At 42.6% G+C, this 17,261-nt stretch overlaps 1 protein-coding gene across 6 annotated transcripts in view; it reads left to right on the top strand.

Moving 5' to 3' along the window:
• CASP7 (caspase 7) overlaps positions 1-8,122 on the top strand; it is a 29,049-nt gene extending 20,927 nt beyond the window's left edge. For all 6 annotated transcript variants that reach the window (XM_039871168.1, XM_039871165.1, XM_039871167.1 and 3 more), the window contains 5 exons: positions 1,378-1,511; positions 1,874-2,002; positions 2,934-3,109; positions 3,485-3,614; positions 6,541-8,122. In XM_039871168.1, the coding sequence (XP_039727102.1) occupies positions 1,378-1,511; positions 1,874-2,002; positions 2,934-3,109; positions 3,485-3,614; positions 6,541-6,770 (799 nt within the window). In that variant the 3' untranslated portion in view covers positions 6,771-8,122. The remainder of the gene's footprint in view (positions 1-1,377; positions 1,512-1,873; positions 2,003-2,933; positions 3,110-3,484; positions 3,615-6,540) is intronic.
• Positions 8,123-17,261: the final 9,139 nt, after the last annotated feature.

The raw sequence follows: 17,261 nt of genomic DNA, 5'->3' as shown, positions 1-17,261 counted from the left end.
TGTCAAATGCTTTTTCCACGTATATCAAATTGATCATATGGTTTTTTCCTTTATTAATATGATGGATTACACTCATTGCTTTTTGGCTATTAAACCAACCTCATATTCCTTGGATCAGTCACACTCGGCCGTGGTTTATAATCTCGTTTTTAGATTGCTGAATTCAACTGCTGATATTCTCTTAAGGATTTTTGCATTTTGCATTTTCTCGAGGGATATTGGTCTGTACTTTATAGCAAATACATATTGAGCAACTTCCGTGCCAGGCATTGTTCTAGGTGCTGGGGATTCAATGATTTTTTCAGAACAGATTTTAGAAATCTCTTCTTCCATGGAATTTACATTCAAGTGGATGACTAGCAAGGCTTCTCGGCACTCACATTTGACATTTTTTTCCTCCGTTTTCTCAGTAATACCTCAGTGCTTAGGTGCTAGACTTTTGGTAACCTGGACGTCAGCATCTGGAGATTGGAAAGGATCTGCTTTTCTTTTTTAAATTGCTGTTCCTTTTTTCCCTCTACATGTAATTAAATTATAACATCCACTGAGAAAAGAGGACACACTAATGACTTTTCATTAACTGACACACCCACGTAACCAGCACCCATATCCAGAACAACAAAGTATAACCAGCATCCAAGAAAGTCCCTAAAGTCCCTTCTAGTCGCTAACCCTCCCACCATCAAGAAAGCCACCTCCCAGCTTCTAATACCAGGTATTTTCTTGAACTTTATATATAAAAAGTAAGTCCGACTATAGTTCTCTGTTTGCGTATTGGTTATTTCACTCAGTATTGCTCTTGTGAGAGATTCATTCATGGGGCTTTGTGTTGTCATGGCTTGTTTATTCTCATGGTTACCTAGTGTTGCCTTATATAAAAATTTTAAAATGTATCTTTGCTACCGCAACTGGACATTTGGACTCTTTCCTGTTTGGGGCCGTGCACATGTGTGGAGCTGTCTTTCGGTAAAACACATTTGCTCACTTCGGGGTATATCCCCAAGTGCAGAATTGCTCTGTCATAAGATATGTTTAGGTTCAGTTTTAGTAGATTCCGCAGTTTTTTGCAATGCATGTACAAAGTAGGCTCTCACTAACGATATGTGACAATTCTAGGTGCTGTGCATGGTCACCAACACATTGTAGCCATTCTGGTCTCACAGTAGGATTCTAATTTGCATTTCTCTGGCAACCAATGAAATTAAGATTCATGTTCCTATTAAATGTGACAATTAAACAGAGCCATCTGTCTACGCCTGATCTTTTCTTCACAGATATTACAGCCTTCCTGGGCGCCCCTTTTATGCTAGTAAATTCAAGAGGCCGTTATTGTCCAAACTTCTTCCATAGCTACTGACTGGCTTTATATTTCCCCAGTAAGAAGAAAAATGCCTCTGAGAAGCCAGTCAAGACCACCCGGGACCAAGTGCCTACATATCAGTATAACATGAATTTTGAGAAGGTGGGCAAATGCATCATAATAAACAACAAGAACTTCGACAGATCGACAGGTAGGTATTTGGGACATGACCTGTTCCCTTCCAGTTTCTTCAGCTTGTGTTAAGACTTGTATCAGACATTCAGCAGAGAGTGCTGTGCCCATTCGCTGTGGCAGACAGCCTCTCCATGGATGGTATTCTCATGTCCAGGAGAAAAGGATGCAGAGAAATCAGAGACTTTCAGTCTGAGATCCCCCTGTGTGCATTAGCTGATGTGGGACTTGGAGCAAAGGGCTAAGAATCGAGGGGAACTATTTGGCCTTGACTGGAGCTGAGGGTTAGCTCTTAGCTGCACTTGGCACCTGACTGGTTGATGCCAGTGCACAGTGCTCAGCCAGGGATTACTCATCATGGACGGTGCTTGATGCCCACAGGTATGGGCGTCCGGAACGGAACGGACAAAGATGCCGAGGCTCTTTTCAAGTGTTTCCGAAACCTGGGTTTCGACGTGGTCGTACATAATGACTGTTCTTGTGCCAAGATGCAAAATCTGCTAAAACAAGGTGGGTGCCCACCCTCTCCTCTCTCTCTCTTTTTCCTGCTCCCAAGAGGCACAGGGTCCCAGCTGGTCTTGGAAGTACCCTCTCCCAGGACACAGAGATTACAGCATGGAAGCCTTTTCTTTCTCCAGCCCACTCCATACCTGTCTCTGGGGTAGGAGTTCTAGTTCAGGAAACTTAGATCTCTCCCTTTAAATAAGCTCACATGACAGCAAGAAAAATAGGTTCTATATCTACAGAATGGTCTCAATTTCAAAAGGCTAACTCCTAGGGAGGTAAAAAAAAAAAAAATCTATATTATTCTTCCCAGAACAGAGTTTAAGGATAAACTTTTCCCTGGTGGCAGGTAGAGAAGAATAATCCCCATAAACCTCAGAACCGCTTCACTCCCTCCTCCAAGACCCTGGCAGCCACCATTCTGCTTTCTGCCTCTGTGAATGTGACTCCTCTAGGTTCATCATTAAGTAGACATATTCAAGTGTTTGTCCTTCAGTGACTGGCTCATTTCGCTTAGCATGATGTTTTATTTTCTTTAACAAGTCCTTGCATGACACTTACTACATGGCCCGCCTTACAAATATTAACTCATTTAATAAGTATATTGTTTCCATTTTGTAGACAAGGAAACCAACACACCGAATGCCAAAGGAATTTGCCCAGTGTCACAGACCCAACAAACAGCAGGGCCGCCCCATCAGCACCCTAAAATGCTGTTTCCCAGCAGCTTCTCGAACCGCTCCCACACCTGGGGCTCACTTCCTCATGAGGCAACTCCTTTCTGGTTTCAGACTTGAGTGAGAATTCTAGAATTCCTTTCCTCTAATTGCTCTCCACTGGTCCTTCTCTCCAGAAGGGTCTCTCCTCTTTTAAAGACTCCTGAGGTCCCACGGGACTCATGTTTTAACTTTTCAATGTTCAAATCCCTTGCTTGCAGCTTCTGAAGAAGACCACAGAAATGCAGCCTGCTTCGCCTGCATCTTATTAAGCCACGGAGAAGAAAACTTAATTTATGGAACAGACGACAAGATAGCAATAAAGGACTTGACGGTCCATTTTAGGGGGGACAAATGCAAGACACTTTTAGAGAAACCCAAACTCTTCTTCATTCAGGTAATCCCCTTTCAAAGCCAGTACACTTGAAAATGGGAAAAGATCACAGAGTGACTTGGATTGCATCATTTTTACAAATCCATGTGCCGCTTCAGCTGGGCTGTACAAATTTGGGTTTTGTTTTCTACCTCTAAACACTTGGCGTCTGTATTTGCTTCAGATCACAGATCATGAAGGTTTTTTTAAGACATTACAGTACTTTTACTGGCTTGGCTGACGAATTCAGTTCAGCATTCATTCACTTGGTCATTCATCAGATTACCATCAAACCCCTAATATATGCCAAGCACAGTTCCAGGCACTGGGACACAGCAGTGAACAGCACATACATTTCTGTTCCCAACTCCGTGGAGTGACGTCTGCTTTGACATTTAGGCATGCCGGGGGACAGAGCTTGATGATGGGATCCAGGCCGACTCAGGTCCTATCAATGACACAGATGCCAATCCTCGATACAAGATCCCAGTGGAGGCCGACTTTCTCTTCGCCTACTCCACAGTTCCAGGTATCAAATCTGTCATCTGCTAACTGGATCACACCATTCTACCATCAAAATGCCGCAGTGATAAATTACCGCAAACATAGTGGCTGACTGAACACGTACAAATACGTGATCGTACGGGTCTGGAGGTCAGAATTCCAAATCGGGTTGGCAGGGCTGCATTCTTCCTGGAGGCTCTAGGGGTGAAAATCCACATCCTTGCTTTTTCCGGCACATTAGAGCCTCCTGCATTCCTTGGCTTATGGCCCCCTTCCTCCAGCTTCAGAGCTGGTTAGAATGTGGACATCTCTGGGGGCCATCCAGGGATCTATTTACTTTTCTCTCCAAGAAAGTAGAATTCTGTCATTTATTATTACCAGTATCATTGGTAATTATAAGAACAAGCCTTTTTATATTACTTTAAATTTACAGAGTGTTTTTCATGTCTTTTACCTCTATATCATCCCTATAATAACTGTAGGTAGTTAGGAAAGGTGTTATTGCTGTCCTTTTATAAATTAAAAAAAAAAAAAGCTCAGGTGAGCATAAGTGTTGTGTTCAGGGTCACATAGAGATTTTGGTACGGAATAGAGCGATAGCTCAGACCAGATTCTTTTACACTGCAGGCTATAAACAGGTACCAGGAAGAGCCAGTAATGAGCAGGCCTGCTCATTATTCATCAAGCTCTGTGCTTGCCTGAGTCGGTTCAATGAAAGGCCTTCCTTTGGGGTAAAAACCATCACCCAAGTGGAATTCTCTCAGCTGTAGTAGTGGCCTGTCAAGTGCTTGATACAAAGGTATTAGTAAATAGATTAGCAGCATATTTGGAAAATCATCTCTGGCAGGATCTACAGATGGGATTTTGTGAGAATGATTTCTTCACAAGTTTTAAGATGTAAGGAAATAATTTGGTCTTCCTGCTCTTCAGAGGGAGGTGGTGTCATGGGGGCATCTATTTGAACAGACCCAGCGGTAAGGTATAGGGGCCCTGAGCAGGGTCTGGGGTAGGTAAAGGAAGAAGGGTAGATTCTCAGGAGGCAGGCGAGAGAGGCTTTTCTAAAAACGAGCTGCCGTAACTCCAACAACAGTGGGGAGGGAGATGGCTTACCAGGCAGCATACCAAGGGGTCAGCTGCCCAGAGCACTGGCACAACTCACCAGGCTGGACCACAGGTGTGCTAGTCGGCTCAGGCTGCTATAAGAAAACAAAACACAGACTGGGGGGCTTACACACCAGAAAATTGTTTCTCACAGTTCTGGAGGCTGAGAGGTTCCAGATCATGGCACTGGCCAGTTTGGTTTCTGATGAGGGGCTTCTTCCTGGTTTGTGGATGGCTGTGTCCTCACATGACAGAGACAGGGATTACAGCACAAGGTGTGACAGGGCATTGGCACAGTTTAAACCTGGATGAGTAGGCAGGGAGCTCCACTGTGATGGGCCCGGTGTGCTGTGCTAAGCAGCCTGAACTTCCCCTGGTATAGAGTGCAAGGGAACTATTTTAGGTACAAGAGTCACAGGATAAGATTTGCCTGTTAGAATAGTTACCTCAGAGACCACGTAGGACAGGGGTTAGAGAACACAAACCCAGGGGAACTGATTGTTGTAAATGATAATATGATGCCCCAAATCTCATCAAACCAGTGTGACCGATTGGCCGTGGGAGGAAGCAGCACGCTTCATCGTGTAAACCAAATACAGCTTTTCGTTTCGCACTGTCCTTTTAAACTGGGGCATGGGGATGATGGGATCTTCCTTCCCCCAGCTAAAAACACCAGCGGGTCCTTAGCCATGCTGCTCGTGCTAAGATATTAGACAATATCGTGGTCACTTTTAAAGTCACAAACAGTCACTGTACTATAGCCAGGTTGCCCAGTCTGAGATAGTTACTAAAACCCCAAACCTGACCTGCCTGTATATTTCTCCCAGTTCCAGATCAGCCCTGCTGCCCCGCCAAGGCGCTAAGGGGCCTTGGCTTGACCCTGCGGTTTCCTCACAGCCTCCCTCACTTGCCAGATCTCTTTCTTTTTAAATCCTCCCGAGGTCAAAGAGGAAAGGAAAGCAGAGAGGGAAGGAGGCAAATTAAGGTCCCATGGTCACCTAGCTTCTTGTGCACTGGAATTGAGATAGTTAAAACTGGTACTTTCCTCTTGGGCGTTTTTACAAGTCCGCAGGTGACCAGGGTCCCACTCCTCCTTGGCCTTCGGATTTGCATCTCCATTCCTGGTTGTGCGCTGTGATTTCTTCCTTCAGTGCTGGCCACTCTCTAGGGTGCTTGTCCAGCCTCTTTTTTACTGAGGTTTCATTGCACCTTTAAGAAACCCTGCTGGCCAGGACCCAGGGCAAACAGAGCCAGCTTCCTCCACCGTGGACAATGTGTGGTCCATGAGAAACACACCCCTCACGCCCGAGTGCTGGCCCTCCCAGGGCAGTGGGCTCTCCTGGCTCCGCCCCTAAGGCCTATTTGTCAGCCAGCTCTTGCTTCTGTATTTCTCCAGCAGGAACCAGCCTCTAGTTCTCCCTTACCAGCAGGAATGCATCTCAAACTTCTTTGCGGCCCCCTGCAAACTTCCCTCTCGAGGCTTAGATTAGGAAGTAGCAGTCACCCCAAAGGGTAATAAGTTCTATAGTTACGGAGTGATTCCCCAGCATTGCCTTTGGAAAGCTCCATGCGCCAACTCGTCTCACGCTCACTTAGGTATCTGACATGTATCCATGCCGGAACCCCAAAGCGTTTATTGAGCTTATCTTCACGCAACCCTCTGAATCTAACATGTTTGCTCTGCGAGCACACCAGCATAATCCTCATTAGGGACTTGCATGCTGAAGAGAGTGAAATAATTTCAGAAAAGCATGCGTGGAAGCCCCAAACACCAAAAGTTCATTCTTAGTGGTGAGTGGAGCCGCGGCCGGGTCAGCTGATTCGATCTTCTCCTTCCTCTCCTGTTGAAGGCTATTACTCGTGGAGGAACCCGGGAAGTGGCTCCTGGTTTGTGCAAGCCCTCTGCTCCATCCTGAACGAACATGGGAAGAGCCTGGAGATCTTGCAGATCCTCACCAGAGTGAACGGCAGGGTGGCCAGGCACTTCGAGTCTCAGTCCGATGACCCGCATTTCCATGAGAAGAAGCAGATCCCGTGTGTGGTCTCCATGCTCACCAAGGAACTCTACTTCTGCAAATAACCGTTCCAGGGGTGCATGGTAGCCGAAAAGCACTGGATCATTTATTGATGAATCAGATTTTTTTTTTTAATGCTCTCGAAATACCCAGAAATTCTAAAGGATTTTAATTTCAGGAAAATTTATTGATTCAAGGGGAAAGAAATTCCTGGTGCTGTCTTATGTTCTATGAATCTTCAGAGACTTTTTTTTTTTTATAGTGTTATCTATTTGATAACTTTGTAATTTTCTCTTATGATTTTTTTTGTTTGTATTTTTTTCTTCTTGTCACAGTACATACAACAAAAATGACCTCTGCAGATGACTCGTGGCTGTGTCCACTGTGATTGGTGGCGATGTTGGTAGACAGTCAGTCACATTCGTACCTGGCAAAGAGAGTCCTACTGCTTGACAAAACACAACCAAGGGGGTACTCATTCTCTTCTGTTGCAGAAAATGGGTATAACGTGTGGTGTGAGGGATTTTTCAGTGGCTTAGGGCAGATTCTCATGCCGTAATTCTCAGATAAGTTAGAGGGGGAAATAATTTAACAATTTTAATATGTATCAGTCAGGATCCAGTCAAGAAAACGGAAACCATTCTAAGTATTTCAATAGAGGGAATTTAATAGAGGAAATTGACTCACATTAGGTGATGGGAGAGAAGCCAAAGCCAAATAAATGAAAACCGTTAACACCTAGGGCTGTGAGGAGGTGCGGTTCCCTGAGTTCAGAAGCTGCGGTCCTCCACAGTAGTTGGGACCATGGTGGGGGCTGCTTGGTAGGAGCTAGGACCACTGAGGAGTTAGAGAAAATGGAGCCGTGGCAGGGACAAAGCCACTGCCTGAGATGGGGTAACACCAGCTGACTCGGACATGGAGAAATACCCTGTCTTCACTTCTCCTTTTGCCCTCGAGTCTTCTTCCAGCACCTTCTTCCAGCCCTCCCTGGAAGCCAGCTGACAAGGACCCTGAGAATTACAAGAGCAAAGCAAGAGAGAGCGAGGCAGGGAGGAACAAGATGATGTAAGCCTGCCCATAATGTGAACAGAAGTAATCATATTCCTTGATGTTCAGCATTCCCTCCATTCAGTCATTCATTTAGTTGTCAGATAATCTACGTATTGCCCACTGTGTGCAAAATAATCTGTTTTAGCTTTGAGGTATACCTGGAACTTTTTAGATTCCAAGCCTTATTCTAAGTAAATTTTGTATTACCTCTAATTCTCTAAGTGAGGGAAAGTTTATGGCAAAATTTTTTGCATAAAAAAATGTTATCTTTTGAATTCTTGATAAATGACTATTTTAGGCTGCTTAAAAACTGGTTAACAAACAATTGTTCATATTTATTGATTAAAATTGATTGCCTAATTCCTAATCTGCTTAGTTTGCTTTCCTTCTGAAGTGTTTTATGGCAGTGGGAAATTAAAAAACAGGATAAGACTCGACCTCAACACAAAATATAATTAACATTTCTTTTGAAGCTAGAACACTAGCGAAACAAAATGTAATCACATAGGAAGCTGAAACTTCACATAAAGGGTTAATCAACTTATAAAACTGTGATGGGCTTCCATTTATCAGTTTGGCAGCACAATCAGATGGTATAAAAGTATCTTTCGAAAGGAAAACGAATTTAGGTCCAGTTTATTAGACTTGTCCCTGGTTTCTTGCCATCTAAAATATACCAAATGTTCAAAATTTAAGTGACATTTATGAATCAAGAATCAACAAGCATCTCTAAGCAAGTTTCTGTAAGCCATCAAGCCTATTAGGTTTATAAATTGCCCAAAATAGGCCTCAAAATAAAGTGCTAGGGTTCAGTGTATTCGTGTGGTTTACAACTTTAAGGGAACCAGGGCCTCTCTGTGAGAAAGAAAATGATATCCACTGACAGGTCACACACACTGATCGACAAGTCCTTTATTTGGTCCAGTCTTGCAGTGTGTCCCCTGAAATCTTTTGTCCAGCTACTCTAGCCACCAAAGATTGCCTTTTGAGTTCCCAGGAGCACACCATTCCATCTCACTTTCATCTTTCAGGCCCTTTTCCAGCAGACATCTGGCCAGCAGTTCACCTGTGTCACGAGGCACGGGGAGGCACATAGCATTAGCCCAGGTGTCACTAATTTCTGAAGGAATGTGATTCTTAACATTTCTTCAAAGATATTCAGATCGAAGGGCTCTTTCATGCTGTTTGCCTTCTAAATATCTTGCAACACCAGGTGTGCACAGTGACAACAGCATCCCCTGGGAGCTTGGCAGAAATGCAGACTCTCAGGTACCGCCCCCCCATCCCGCCCAGGACCTACTCAAGAATCCGCATGTTAACCAGATCCCCAGAGCGTCCATGTCCACGTTACACTTTGAGAAGCTCAGTCTGGAGGGCAAGAATCACTTGTTTATACATTTTTGTCTCCCTTCTGCACTGAACCTGGAGCTGATCAAGTTTATGCCTAGAAAGAATTAGCGAAAGAACATACATATTTTGGAGCTTTCACAGAAGACATATCTTGAAGCATCTCTTAACCTTGAGCAAATCCTCTTGTAAAACCACATGATGTCCTTCATACCCTCCATTTTAAATGAGCCTTCTGCTGAGTGATATAATAGGATTGTTTTTATGTTCTCAAAGCGTCTGAGAATGTGAATTGCAGCCTTTAAAATGTCTTCATAAACAGAACAGGATTAAGGGAGCCATTCTTTTCATGTTTGCATTGGCGGCAGGAGCAGTTATGCATTGAAGCCACAAAGTTTGTCTCTTTTCACCCATCTTTTGAGCCCAGTGGACACACAATTATTTTCTCTCCCTGCCAGTGGGCCCTCAGTCTATAGATCACCCTTTTGATAGACCTCAGGACTTTGTTTTGGATCAAATAGCAAGTAACTTTTTGATTCATAAATCATTAACACAAACACACCAAGAACACACTTGGAAGGCTCCAGCCACCACCACAGTACTGATGTGGCCAAGGAAACTCATTAGCTTGCAGCTTCAAGCATGAACAACCCACTAAAAGTACATGATCAACATTTGAAAACAAAAGCCAAATATGATGAGTTGGCTTTGATGTCACTTTTGATTTACCCAGCACTATAAATATTTATGGTACTGCTATTTTCTAATAAATTTGTTTTAAGCATATGAAGCCAAACCATGCCAAAGGGTTTAAATTTGGAAGGCACATGGGATTATGGCTTCAGATATAGAAGCCTGGGCATTTCTTAAGCTTTGATGGTCTGAATCAAGTTGATGGCATGAGTTTGAGGAAAGATTTGGGAAAGAGAAGGAAGTATAAATGGTCTGATAGGTTTGGTCTAAACTGCTAGTTTCAGTTTAAGTTGTTTAAGGCGTACCTCAATCAGCACAGCCTCAAACTTTTATTTCAGGATCTAGAGATAGCAGAGGTGTTTTAACCATTAGTACTTAGAACTTTGGGTCTGCCTTCCATTTGACCATTTAATACCAAGCAAACCTTAGGTGATTCTTCAGTTTCCCCATCAACATATGAGGTTAGTAACATTGTGAAGTTTAATGAGATAATATATGTGCAGTGCTGAGCACAATACCCAGCATAAAATACTCAAAATGTAGGCATCAAAGATGATGATGATGATGATGATGATGATGACGATGACGATGACGATGACGATAACATAAAGCTTATGGAAAGGGTAAGAACAGAAGAAGCTTCACTGAACCCCTCCACTCACTTTTTCTGCTTCAAGGACTGTTTATAGTCTATGCCTTTCAAAGCAAGGCCTCTCAGAAATGCAGGGATAACACCAAGGGTGGATGTATGTACCTACTAAGTGCCAGGTGTCGTGTTGGCGTGGGGCTTAAAAGAGGACCAAGAAATGTTGCTGTTCCCAGAGGAGGTAAACACATTACTCTAGTACAATAGTGGCTGAAACGGAGTTATGTGTACATAGATGAGGGAGGATCCCTCTGCTTGGAGGTTCAGAAAAGGATTCCCAGAGAAAATATTGAATCCTCTTCTATTTCAGCCTCCTGACAAGGCTGAAAGGAGGCAGCAGAGAAAAGGAAAGGAAGGTCAGTAGATAGAAGATGGTTCTTTTACTCTGGTGAAACTCAGGCTTGAGAGTGCCTGAGAATCCTGGAGGATCTTTTAAAGCAGATTCCTGTGCCCCACCTCACCCCATTGTAATTCAGTATTTCTGGGGCAAAGGCCAGTAATCTACACATTTAACAAACCTACCTGAAGATTCTGATGTAGGTGGTCCTAAAACAACATGCTTTATACTGATATCAGGGGGCTCCCTTGCACATCAGCATGAGTGTGAGCTAAGTGTGATTTAATTAAATAGCTGGAAAAGACCACCAAAGGGCCAGCAATGCATTGGCTACTCACAGACCCCAAGTCTTAATCAATTTGGGCTGCTATAACAAATTACCATGGACTAGATGGCTTAAACAACAAATGTTTATTTCTCACAGTCCTGGAGGCCGAGAAGTCCAAAATCAAGGTGTTGGTAGATTTGGTGTCTGGCAAGAGTCTGTGTTCTGAATCTTAGACTTCATTTTTTGTTGTGTCCTCACATGGCAGAAAGGATGAGGGAGCTCTCTGGGGTCTTTTTTTTCATAAGGGCACTAATCCTATTCAGGAGGGTTCCACCCTCATGACCTATTCATCTCCCAAAGGCCCCACTTCCTAATACCATTCCATTGGGGATTAGGATTTCAACATGAATTTTGGGGGGGACATAAACACTCAGTCCATAATACTTGATTAGCCATCCTACCCCCAGTTTTAATGGCAAAGGATTCAAGGCACAAATGTGCTCAGAACTAGAGTAATTTTGCTCAGGAACTTCCAGAGTCTGAACAGGAGTGTCAAGCCCAGGGCAACTTTTGAGGAAGTCTGTGAAGTATTAGGGTGGAGAGGACCAGCAGACAGCTTGCCACGAATGGGTCCAGAGGCACTGGCTTCTTCTTCAGCTGGTGTCAGCAGGCACAGTACTTTCCTTTTCCTCTCTAATCACTAAGGCAATTGTTTCTAGACAAGAAGGGCCACTCATGTTTTTCTGCTCCTCTAATACCTTGTCGATAAAACAATGCAAAATGCTCCCTTTAACAATGTTACTGACATTTTTAAAGGAACCTTTCTCTACAAACACCTTTCATAATTAATACTAACTAGATTACTGTTATGTAGGGAAGGAAAAATTAATTCTCAAGTGAATGTTTTTTATACTCAAATATAGGACCAACTCAAAAGCTTAGGAAAATGAGCTTTCACAAATTATCTTTCCTGAAGCTTCCAGCTCTATTAAGTGCTGACAGTTTTTTAAGCACTGAGATGAAAGAGACAAAGTCTTTTTCTTTTGTGTTGCTAATTGCAATTTTGCTTGGTATTAGAAGCCTACTTTCCTCTTGAGACGTTTGCCAGCACATATTAATTGCACAAATATTTACAGACTGCTAAAGCACAGGGCAGCTTATACCAAAAAAGATATGGAACACTTGAAAAAACCCTTCTTTGACACATTATATTTCTGACCGGTTCTCCAGAATCAGCATAAACTATTTGCCCCTTAGCCTCAGCAAATGTGTTTAAAGAACATTGTCCCTGGGTCGATTTGGTGTTTACTTGACAGGCAATGGCTGCTGAAGTCTTTCTTCAAGAGCCTTGTGGGTGGCACTTCTTTTTTTTTTTCAGGGTTAAAAATAATGTTTCCAAAAATACATATGCATCTTATGGATTGTTATATTGTCAACATTTTTAATCTTCCAGGCCACCTACATGGCATAGAAGAGGTTTATCCAATGGCCGTTCCAAATCCCAGGAGCTTCAGAAAGCCAACTCAAACAAGCTGGAGAACTTGAACAGCAAAGCCCCAAGGCTCTTAGTGCCATCTTGTTTCCCAGCATGCTAGTTAAGAACGAAGGCTCTGTAGTCAGACAGCCCCATTCGAATCCCAGCTTTGGGGCTTCCAACTTGTGGGATCTCGGAAAATCTCTCAAGCTCCCTAAACCTCTGTTTCTCCATCTCACAATGGAAAGAATCCTATGTAGGTTCCTAAGATATGGTACCTACCCCCAAGGGTCTTGTGAAAAATAAATGACATAATGAGTGCTGGCCCACTGAAAGTACCGAATAAGTGTTTGATTGTGTTTTTCGACCAGCCTGACCTAATAAATAATCCATGCCGCCAAAAGGGGATTAGGACAGGAGAAAAAAGGAAGTGCAAGAAGATTCTAATATACAGAAGAGGCTCTTTCTGAGGATAATGGCTACTCAAGTAATGGAGAAGAAGAACGTGGGCAGGAGCTGAAGCTGTCCGGTTACTGGGAGATCATAGGAAGGCAAGAGAATGACAGCTACAAGTCTAAGTTTTGAAAGAGGCATAGGCACTGAGTGTAGAGATGTCCCACACAATACATGGTGCCCAGTTAAATTGAAATTTCAGAAAGAACAATTTTCTTAATATAAGTATGCCCCAAATATTGCTCAGTTTAACGAGCTTTCTGTTTCGGTGGAGTTATTTTTCAGCTTTGATTGTTTTGCTTTGTTTTATTTTTATTTTTATTTTTATTATTGTTTTGTTTCTGTTTGCTTGTTAGTTTGTTTTGCTCAATTTGGTCACTCCAGCCCTAACTGCAGACCACTGCTTCAGCTGTCACGGCCTCCTCTTGACCCTGAATGTCCATCCCAAAGGGATGTTGGGAAGCACCAGAAATAATGTATGAAAAAAAGGCTTTGCAAATTCTAAAGAGCTATAAAATCAAGTCAAGAGGCATTTCCTTGGGTAGGTGTTATTATAAAAACTCTTGAGTCATCAAGAAAAGCCAGGTCTTTGTGAATTTAAGGAGATGTATGGAAAATTCCAAGGAGTCTGGGGAGTTTATTCCAAAGGGGTGTGGTTTTAGAGACCTTAACGAGAGGAACTAGATGATTCTCAACTGTGGCTATACCTTAGAATCACCTTGAGATTTATTCCAGGCCCAATGCCCAGGCATCACCCCAAACAGGCCAAGTCAGGATCTCTGAAGGTGAGACCAGGAGTCAGTGTCGTTAAACCTTTCCATCTAATTCCAATTCACGGCTCAGCTTGTAACCCAGTGGTAGAATACAACCAGAAAGGAGTAGATTGAACCGTTTAGAAGCTTTGGAGGGTCCTAAGCGATAGATACACTCTGTAGTGAAACTGGATGTAAGAAGAGGAGGAGGGGAGAAAAAAGAAAAACAAGAGAGGAAGGAATTGTAAAGCTAGATAGATATATTCCATCTGCAAATCTGGCTAATTTTAAAACCAGGAGATTCGGATGTGTGCTAGCACTGGGTTAGATAAGAATACCCAAAGAGAAAGTTCTACAATTAATCAACCAGCACCTAACAGCCGCATACCCAGTGGAACAGCGGTGTCTCTCTTTTGAGGGCGAAAGATCCGTTTGTGATTGAAAAGGGCTGTGTTGGAGGATTTGTACTTTCAGTGAAATCACAGTTGGTTCACAATTTCTTTTCTAAGTTTTGACAGCACTTGTGGGAGCTGAAGACCAAATTCTCTTTCAGGCATGAAGATATAGAAGGTGTGGGTGGTTATGTAAAAATGCACTAATTAGCGTTCTGAGTAAACCACACCTACATGAGAAGCCATCACTTGTCTTTGACTAACCATGGTAGGCACCTAAAAGAAAATAACTAGATAGATAGATAGATAGATAGATAGATAGATAGATAGATAGATAGATAATTGATAGATAATACATGACAGATTGACAGAGATGATAGATATAGATATAGATAGATATAGATATAGATATAGATATAGATATAGATATAGATATAGATATAGATATAGATATAGAGATATAGAGAGAGCAGGTACTAAAGCAGTCTTAGTCCTCATATTTTAGTGGAAGAGACAACTAATATAATTTTATAGAGAGAGAAGTGTTATGAAGAATGATAAAGCAGGATAAGTAGCTCAGGAATGCTGAGGTGGGAGAGGGGCAGGTTAAAGTAAAATGGCTGGGAAGGGAAAGGCCTGCCCAAGGCCTACATCTGAGTAGAGTGAGGGAGTGGGCCATGTGGATATGTGACGAAGGAGCAAGCAGTGAGTGCAAAGGCCCTGAGGCAGCTGGGCCTGTTTGAAAAACATCATGAAAGCCAGTGCTGCATCGCAGGATACAAGGAAATAAGGGTGAAGGGCAGGCAGGGGGCCCAGATCATGTAGGGCTTCCAGCCATGGTGAAAACCACCTTGGATTTCACTCTAATGCGATGGGAACACATGTCTCTACTTCCTGAATTCGAATACTGATTGAGGTGAAAATAGCCATGTGCCCAACTAAAAAATTGTTTCACAGACCTATTTGCAGGTAAATATGACAAGAGCATCTGTCCAAAGGAAACTGTAGCAGATGCTGGCAGTGCCCACCCTTTCTCCCTGAAACTAATCACTTCAGTGCCCTGGCCTACTCACAAATGCCAATGCCCACAGGTACCTCTAGATCCTTCTAGCCTCCTGAGCCCACTTTGCTAAATGCGTGACAGACCAGAAGTACCAGAAAATAATGTCCCTCCGACGATTGACAGGAGCTGGTCTATAAATACCCCAGCTCCCTTGCCCCTGGATGGAATAACAAGTTGGTGTTGTCCACAGGCTTCCAGAGCTTTCCAGTGAGCTTCAGCTCCCATTACCCTCAGTGGTAACTTACCTTGTAACTTACCTGGTAACTTCGATCAGCTGACTTCTCTTCTTGGTTATAAAACAGGGGAAATAATATCTGCTCTGCCTCCCTCACAAGGTTTTTGTGCAAGCAGAAAGAGATACTGTGCAAATGCTTTGTAAAAGGTTAACTGCCAAATCAATTAAGATGGTCTTATTATGAGACTATTAAGCCAGACTATTAAAGAGGTCATCCAGTCACCCTCGCCCCCTCAGGGGGAGAAAGGGGACAAACGGAAGGTCTGCCAGCATGTTGAAGCAGACCACAAGCATGAACTTGGTGCCTGGTTCTAGATTTGGTGAGTTTCAACTCCATCATGATGTTTATTACAAGTTCTCCCTTAAATGATTTCTGAGCCTCCTGTGTCCTCTATTTATTCTTGTGTAACTTAGAAGGAATGAATAGACACCCCCATTGTCGTTTCATAAAGTACTTCGGAGAGTCTTCAACGTCTTCTAATAAAATTAGAAGTCGGCTCATGCACAAACACATTTGTAAATTACCGATAGAATGCCCTTGATTTATTTGACAAACACTTATAAAGTGCTTACTATGTGCCAAGCACTGTTCTAAATTCTTTATAAATATCTACTCATTCGATAACTCTTAATAATTCTGTCAAGTAGGTACTATTATCATTCCCTTTTTAAAGATGAGGAAACTGAGACATAGAGTTTCAGTGAGTTCTCCAAGATCACAGAGCACAATAACAAACCCAGCAAGGATGACTCCATGCTTGAAAATACTATGCTGTCCTGAGTTCTATCCTTTCTTCCTTTTTTTTTCTTCTTTTCTCCTTTCTCTCCTTCTAAACTCCATCCCCCCACCACCACCCCGCCCACCGCATCTCTATCGCTAGGCCAATTCCTAATGTTTAAATCACAGCATGTTTCAATCAAAAGAATTCCCATCTGAAAAAAAACAAACAATTTAAATGGCCAAGATCATTTTGTTTCTCATAACAGGAAACTCCAGAAGAAGGATGGAACTCAAGCTTTCTCCTGGCTTTTCTTGGATTCCTTGTTCCAGAGAAGAGGTACCAAGGATGCCCTGCAGTGATGTAGTTGATGGCACTCCTTCACTAATGACATTGGCAAAGGCATATTCACTATCCATATGGAGAATGAACCTACAACATGCAGTGAGACAGTCTGCATGTTGATAAGTCCCTGGCTTTGCTTCAAGGGGATAATCATAATCAGAGTTGAATGGGTACTTTGAACTCATAAAAAGGGACAGCAATGAAATTAAGAGGTCCAGAGAGTTGGCAACCTATGCAGTGTCACACAGGCCAAGAGTCCAAGCCAATGGATCCCAGCCCAGGACTCAACACAGTATAGTGTTTAGAAGGGCACAGGCAGGCTTTGGAGTTGAGACAAACCAGAGTTTGATTTCTGTTGGTCACATACTAGCTGCATGACTTTGAGCAAGTTATTTTTCTCTTTCTAAATTTCAGTTTCCTCTTTTTCAAATTAAGGAATCATAATTCTTATCCTGCAAAACTGTTGGGGTTAAATGAGATGTTCTATGTAAAAGAAAAAAATCCCAATAATTGTTAAGCATCATCATGTGATATAAACGGTTCAGTCATGTTTGGGTTAAGAGACAGTAGAGCCAAAGAGTACTTTCGTGATAGAAAAGCACAATTAACAAAGTCATGGAATAACTCACATGATATTTCAAATGAACAGCTGATTGTTTTTTTACAACAAGTATTGTACTAGTATGTTGTTTATAGGCCTCTAGAGACAATAATGGAAACTTTGCTTGCATTTCATAGGTATGTTTACTTTTCACAAGCCTAATATTTGATGTCTATGTCAA

Source organism: Pteropus medius, unplaced genomic scaffold, assembly GCF_902729225.1.
Source record: "Pteropus medius unplaced genomic scaffold, Ma_sr-lr_union100, whole genome shotgun sequence".
NCBI classification, from domain to species: Eukaryota; Metazoa; Chordata; class Mammalia; order Chiroptera; family Pteropodidae; genus Pteropus; species Pteropus medius.
This window is presented reverse-complemented; position numbering and strand designations above follow the sequence as displayed.